Source organism: Salminus brasiliensis, chromosome 11 (assembly GCF_030463535.1).
Source record: "Salminus brasiliensis chromosome 11, fSalBra1.hap2, whole genome shotgun sequence".
Classification (NCBI taxonomy): Eukaryota; Metazoa; Chordata; class Actinopteri; order Characiformes; family Bryconidae; genus Salminus; species Salminus brasiliensis.
This window is the reverse complement of record NC_132888.1, coordinates 1,666,009-1,673,969: the sequence shown is the minus strand read 5'-3', so window position 1 is coordinate 1,673,969 and position 7,961 is coordinate 1,666,009. Positions and strand designations below refer to the sequence as shown.

The 7,961-nt window shown below is 39.1% G+C and overlaps 2 protein-coding genes across 2 annotated transcripts in view; one reads left to right on the top strand and one right to left on the bottom strand.

The window, feature by feature from the left end:
- gtf2b (general transcription factor IIB) overlaps window positions 1-7,961 on the top strand; it is a 340,326-nt gene that overhangs the window by 212,661 nt on the left and 119,704 nt on the right. The window lies entirely within an intron of this gene.
- tox (thymocyte selection-associated high mobility group box) overlaps window positions 1-7,961 on the bottom strand; it is an 85,929-nt gene that overhangs the window by 21,210 nt on the left and 56,758 nt on the right. The window contains 1 exon segment of the mRNA XM_072690967.1: window positions 7,126-7,365. Coding sequence (XP_072547068.1) covers window positions 7,126-7,365 — 240 coding nt within the window.

Here is a 7,961-nt window from a genome sequence, read left to right as displayed (position 1 = left end):
CTGAGAAAGCAGCTCCAGTAAGCTAATTCTGAGAAAGCAGCTCCAGTAAGTAGGATAACTCTGAGAAAGCAGCTCCAGTAAGTAGGATAACTCTGAGAAAGCAGCTCCAGTAAGCTAACTCTGAGAAGCAGCTCCAGTAAGTAGGATAACTCTGAGAAAGCAGCTCCAGTAAGTAAGCTAACTCTGAGAAGCAGCTTCAGTAAGTAGGATAACTCTGAGAAAGCAGCTCCAGTAAGCTAACTCTGAGAAAGCAGCTCCAGTAAGTAAGATAACTCTGAGAAAGCAGCTCTAGTAAGCTAACTCTGAGAAGCAGCTTCAGTAAGTAAGATAACTCTGAGAAAGCAGCTCCAGTAAGTAAGATAACTCTGAGAAAGCAGCTCCAGTAAGCTAACTCTGAGAAGCAGCTTCAGTAAGTAGGATAACTCTGAGAAAGCAGCTCCAGTAAGCTAACTCTGAGAAAGCAGCTCCAGTAAGTAGGATAACTCTGAGAAAGCAGCTCCAGTAAGTAGGATAACTCTGAGAAAGCAGCTCAGTAAGCTAACTCTGAGAAAGCAGCTCCAGTAAGTAGGATAACTCTGAGAAAGCAGCTCCAGTAAGCTAACTCTGAGAAAGCAGCTCCAGTAAGTAGGATAACTCTGAGAAAGCAGCTCCAGTAAGCTAACTCTGAGAAGCAGCTCCAGTAAGCTAACTCTCTGAGAAAGCAGCTTCAGTAAGTAGGATAACTCTGAGAAGCAGCTTCAGTAAGTAGGATAACTCTGAGAAAGCAGCTCCAGTAAGCTAACTCTGAGAAAAGCAGCTCCAGTAAGCTAACTCTGAGAAAGCAGCTCCAGTAAGTAAGATAACTCTGAGAAAGCAGCTCCAGTAAGTAGGATAACTCTGAGAAAGCAGCTCCAGTAAGCTAACTCTGAGAAGCAGCTTCAGTAAGTAGGATAACTCTGAGAAAGCAGCTCCAGTAAGCTAACTCTGAGAAAGCAGCTCCAGTAAGCTAACTCTGAGAAAGCAGCTCCAGTAAGTAGGATAACTCTGAGAAAGCAGCTCCAGTAAGCTAACTCTGAGAAGCAGCTTCAGTAAGTAGGATAACTCTGAGAAAGCAGCTCCAGTAAGCTAACTCTGAGAAAGCAGCTCCAGTAAGTAGGATAACTCTGAGAAAGCAGCTCCAGTAAGTAGGATAACTCTGAGAAAGCAGCTCCAGTAAGCTAACTCTGAGAAAGCAGCTCCAGTAAGTAGGATAACTCTGAGAAAGCAGCTTCAGTAAGTAGGATAACTCTGAGAAAGCAGCTTCAGTAAGTAGGATAACTCTGAGAAAGCAGCTCCAGTAAGTAGGATAACTCTGAGAAAGCAGCTCCAGTAAGCTAACTCTGAGAAAGCAGCTCCAGTAAGTAGGATAACTCTGAGAGAAAATTAATTCCATCAGCCGAGCTCTTTCATTCTCCACAGCACAACTACAAGCGCGCCGGCCTGTTGCCTGGCAACCATAATTCATAGCCGCTCTAAATGGATGTTCTCAGAGCTGGAGAACATTAAGGTGAAAAGAACAAATGCCTTTGTGAATCTCCAAATCTCTCAGTGTTCACGTCGCTCCACGTCTCTGAGAGGAGAGCAGTAGATAGAGGAGAGAGACCCTCCAGTGCTTTTCTCCCTTTAAAGCTGATGTTTGATGTAAAACACAACACACACACACACACACACACACACACACAGATGTGTTCACATCGAAGCTACAACAACAACAAGTGAGAAACAGAAACACTGCCAGTCTTCAGTCTGGTACTCCTGGTAATTCTCCACTGTGCTTCAGTACAGATCACACAGTTCCTATTAAAGCTACTCTTCTATACAGGAAAGACGAGGAGACAGATGGGTGGATGGATTGATACAGGGGTGGATGGGGGATGGAGAAACAAAAGAAAGGATGGACTGATGGATAAAGAGACAAACGACGGATGAATGGATGGATGGATGGATGGAAAAATGAATGGATGGACGGAAGGAGAGAGACAAACAGATGGATGGATGGATGGATTGGAAAAATGAATGGAGAACTTAATGGATGAATGGAGGGAAGTATGTATGTATGGAAGGACAAACAGATGAACAGACGGATGGATGGATGGAGAAAATAATGGATGGGTGGATAGAGAAACTAATGGATGGATGGATGGATGGATGGGTGGAGAGATAGATGAACAGATGGATGGATGGATGGATGGATGGAGAAAATAATGGATAGATGGATGGGTGGATGGAGAAAGTAATGGATAGATGGATGGGTGGATGGAGAAAGTAATAGATGGATGAATGGATGGAGAAACTAATGGATAGATGGATGGGTGGATGGAGAAACTAATGGATGGATGCAGAGACAGACGAACAGACGGATGGATGGATGGATGGATGGATGGATGAAGAAATTAATGGATGGAGAGATAGATGAACAGATGGACGGATGGATGATAGAGAGATGGATGGTTAGAATAATGGAGAAATTAATGGATGGATGGAGGGAAGTATGGATGGAAGGATGGCTGGAGAAGCTAATGGATGGATGGATGGAGAAATGAATGGAGAGATAGAAGGACGGATGGATGGATATATGGATAATGGTAATAAGTCTAATACAGACTGACTGTGAATGAATACAGTGGTTCTGTAGAACTAGTGGTTCTCTCACCCCCGTCTCACCCCCAATCTGACTGAACACTCTGACCTGCCGTGATCATTATGGAAATGAACTGAAGATGCGGTGAAGAAGCCCCTCCCCTAAAAACGACCACACTTCCCGTTGATGCAGGACAAACTCTGCGCTGCGTCATTCACTTGTTTACCCCTGAACACACACTAACGCCGTGCGGTTAGGCTTATGGAAATGTCATAGTAAGTTAAACCTGCACTGACGAAACGCCGACGCAGCAAGGGAACCATAAAGACACTGGATTCACCAGATTTCCAGTAATGCAGCACTTTTCTCTCAGTTCTGGTAAAAGTGCCTCACCGTAAACTCCAGGTCTGAAATGTCAAACATGCTGACTGTGCAGAGAAGTGGTTCACTTATTTACACTAAACATGTGTGCAGGGGTGTCCAAACTTTTGCATATACCTGTTGTATATGTTATATTTTGTAAAATTATATAAAGTATTAACATTTGATTGCATTCAGCAACAAGAGCGTTAGTGAGGTCAGAATGTCTCATCCCATCCAAAAGTACTGGATGGAGCTCCTCCACCATCATTCCAGAGAACACAGCTCCTCCACTGCTCCACAGCTCCTCAATGCTGGGGGGCTTTATACCCCTCTAGTCCACGCCTGGCATTAGGCAGCATGGAGCCGATAGGGTCATGATGTATATCTGCTGCAGAGAGTCCTATTCTATTGGCAGTACTTCTTCTCTACAGGGACTAGACAAGCTGTGTGTGTGCATTTGCACATCTGTGTCAGCAATGTGTGCAGCTTAAAGTAGTTGAATGCATTCATTAGAAGGAGTGTCCACAAACATTTGGGCATGTAGAGTATAAGGTATTTGCGTGGCAGTGATGATACGCTCCAGAGGAACAATGAAGGCACTAAGCAGAACAGTCATGGTGGCTCGGTAGTGATCAGTGGTTCTGGTACACGCCACTGCAGAAGCGCTCATTAGTTTCCGGTAAAAGTGCATCACCTCTGAAAACGGGCTAATGCCAGCGCGGCTCTGATGGAAATGTCATAAAAAATCACACGCCACGTAAGAAGGTGCTTCTGTGGTTGACAACACCATGGGAAGTGTAAATACCACTCAATATCAGGCTCGGGCCCGGCGGATGTGAGGTGTGTGGAAAACAATAGCTGAAAGCTGAGAAAACGAGCTTTCACTCTGAGTCACAGCCTCCATCCTCAGCCCTGACCACAGTTAGTCACACACTCAGCTCCTCAACCAGCCTCTCTCACCAGCACACTCTCAGCACTGCTCTGTGTTTCGTTTCTCTAGAAAGCCATGTGTGTGTGTGTAGGTGTGTGTGTGTGTGTGTGTGTGTGTGTGTGAGTGTGAGTGTGAGGGGCATTTCGCTGACCTAAGACTGGTGTTAAAAAAACAGGGTAAAATGTGGACTCATGTTTGACACTCTGTCATAATGTGTTCTCAAAATGAGGGTGATCCCCAGCTACAGTCATCTCCACACACACTCTCTCTCTCACACACACACACACTCACACAGTTATGACTTCTGATTTGTTTTGCAGAAAATTCAACATCAAATAACGAGAAATCAAGATGATATGAAATTAACAAGGCTGAATTAAACTGCATGATCTTTCAGTTCAAAATTCTGTATTCAACCTCAATATCCACTACAGATTATTTAATATCCACTACAGATTATTTAATATCCACTACAGATTATTCAATATCCACTACAGATTATTTAATATCCTCTACAAATTATTTAATATCCACTACAGATTATTCAATATCCACTACAGATTATTTAATATCCTCTACAAATTATTTAATATCCACTACAGATTATTTAATATCCACTACAGATTATTTATTATCCACTACAAATTATTTAATATCCACTACAGATTATTTAATATCCACTACAGATTATTCAATATCCACTACAGATTATTTAATATCCACTACAGATTATTAAATATCCACTACAGATTATTCAATATCCACTACAAATTATTTATTATCAATTACAAATTATTCAATATCCACTACAGAATATTTAATATCCACTAGATTATTAAATATCCACTACAGATTATTCAATATCCGCTACAGATTATTTAATATCCACTAGATTATTTATTATCCACTACAGATTATTTAATATCCACTACAGATTATTGAATATCCACTACAGATTATTCAATATCCACTACAGATTATTTAATATCCACTACAGATTATTCAAAATCCACTACAGATTATTTAATATCCACTACAGATTATTCAATATCTACTACAGATTATTCAATATCCACTACAGATTATTTAATATCCACTACAGATGATTTAATATCTACTACAGATTATTCAATATCCACTACAGATGATTTAATATCCACTACAGATTATTTAATATCCACTACAGATTATTTAATATCTACTACAGATTATTCAATATCCACTACAGATTATTTAATATCCACTACAGATGATTTAATATCTACTACAGATTATTCAGTATCCACTACAGATGATTTAATATCCACTACAGATTATTTAATATCCACTACAGATTATTCAATATCCACTACAGATTATTTAATATCCACTACAGATGATTTAATATCCACTACAGATGATTTAATATCCACTACAGATTATTCAATATCCACTACAGATTATTTAATATCCACTACAGATTATTTAATATCCACTACAGATTATTCAATATCCACTACAGATGATTTAATATCCACTACAAATTATTTAATATCTACTACATATTATTTAATATCCACTACAGTTTATTTAATATCCACTACAGATTATTCAAAATCCACTACAGATTATTTAATATCCACTACAGATTATTCAATATCCACTACAGATGATTTAATATCCACTACAGATGATTTAATATCCACTACAGATTATTTAATATCCACTACAAATTATTTAATATCTACTACATATTATTTAATATCCACTACAGATTATTTAATATCCACTACAGATTATTCAATATCCACTACAGATGATTTAATATCCACTACAGATTATTTAATATCCACTACAGATTATTCAAAATCCACTACAGATTATTTAATATCCACTACAGATTATTCAATATCCACTACAGATGATTTAATATCCACTACAGATGATTCAATATCCACTACAGATTATTTAATATCCACTACAGATGATTTAATATCCACCACAGATTATTTAATATCTACTACAGATTATTCAATATCCACTACAGATTATTTAATATCCACTACAGATGATTTAATATCCACTACAGATTATTCAATATCCACTACAGATGATTCAATATCCACTACAGATTATTTAATATCCACTACAGATTATTCAATATCCACTACACATTATTCAATATCCACTACAGATGATTTAATATCCACTACAGATTATTTAATATCCACTACAGATGATTTAATATCCACTACAGATTATTTAATATCCACTACACATTATTCAATATCCACTACAGATTATTTAATATCCACTACAGATGATTTAATATCCACTACAGATTATTTAATATCTACTACAGATTATTCAATATCCACTACAGATTATTTAATATCCACTACAGATGATTTAATATCCACTACAGATTATTCAATATCCACTACAGATTATTTAATATCCACTACAAATTATTTAATATCCACTAGATTATTTATTATCAATTACAAATTATTTAATATCCACTACAAATGATTTATTATCCACTACAGATTATTTAATATCCACTACAGATTATTCAATATCCACTACATTTACATTTACATTTACGGCATTTAGCAGACACTCTTATCCAGAGCGACTTACAAGGTTACTCGTATTACAGAGTTGGGCCAATGCAGTGTTAGGAGTCTTGCCCAAGGACTCTTATTGGTGTAGCGCAGCACAATCACCCAGACCGGGATTCGAACCCCAGTCTCCCACATAGTGTGGTAGCTCAGTGGCAGGTAGTGGTGTTATCTGTTGCGCCACACCAACCACAAACATATTTATTATCCACTACAGATTATTCAATATCCACTACAAATTATTATCCATTATGAATCTCTAACAACATTAATATCCAGTATGAAGCTCTAATAACATTAATATCCAGTATGAAGTTCTAATAGCATTAATATCCAGTATGAAGCTCTAATAACATTAATATCCAGTATGAAGCTTTAATAACATTAATATCCAGTATGAAGCTCTAATAACATTCATATCCAGTATGAAGCTTTAATAACATTAATATCCAGTATGAAGCTCTAATAACATTCATATCCAGTATGAAGCTTTAATAACATTAATATCCAGTATGAAGCTCTAATAACATTCATATCCAGAATGCAGTTCATTCATATCTAGAACGCTGTGTATCTGTAGAGTGGTAAGTCAGGTAACTACAGGAATGACTGTGAATATTCAGACGTACCACTGAGAGGGAGTTGGTGATGAGGTTTGTGTCCTGGCCCACCATGCTGGGGACGGACATGGGCAGCTCCACGGACTGCAGGTGGAATGGGTGGAGTCCACTCTGGGAGACAGGTGGGCACAGGGGGTGGTACGCAGAGTCCGTGTCAGGCAGGTGAGCCAAGACATGCTCGGGCAGAGTGGGTGGGGTGATGGGGGGGATGTTGAAGTCCTCATCTCCAAGACCGGGTACTGGGTAGGACTGTAACACACACAGAAAACACAGAACAGGTTCCTTAGAGGGGAAGTACACTGATTCTCAAACTATCTGCATAATTAACCAGTTAACAGACTTATTCAGAGTGAGGGTTTAGTGTGAAACGCTCGGTTCTAGATAACCTCCCTCGGTCAGAGCTGTGAAGGGAAGCAGACGTCTGAAGCTCTAATAAAAGCCCCTCACAGAAAGTTCTTCACCTAATGGTGATGAAGACGCTGCCTGATGCCTGAGACACGGTTCTACCAGAGTTCTGAGAAGAGTTCGGCTCTAGAACCTGCTTTTAAAATCAGATCATTAAAATGGTGGAGGGATACATGCTGCAGGGTGTAGTGCAGCTACAGAAAGTAGTCCCTAAAGAGAACTGCATTAGTTCAGATTCTCTATTCACTATTTTACCTTCATCATCATCATCATCATTCCATATAAAACTCAGAACGCGTATAGCTGCACTGGTGGGTTTGGATAGGAAATAAATTATGGGCTATATCTGTGTTGTAGTCATGGCAACCGACGCCTGGCTCCATTCCCCACCACTGTAAAGAGATTGGAGTGGGTCAGTTTTCTCTACAGTGAAGCTCAGT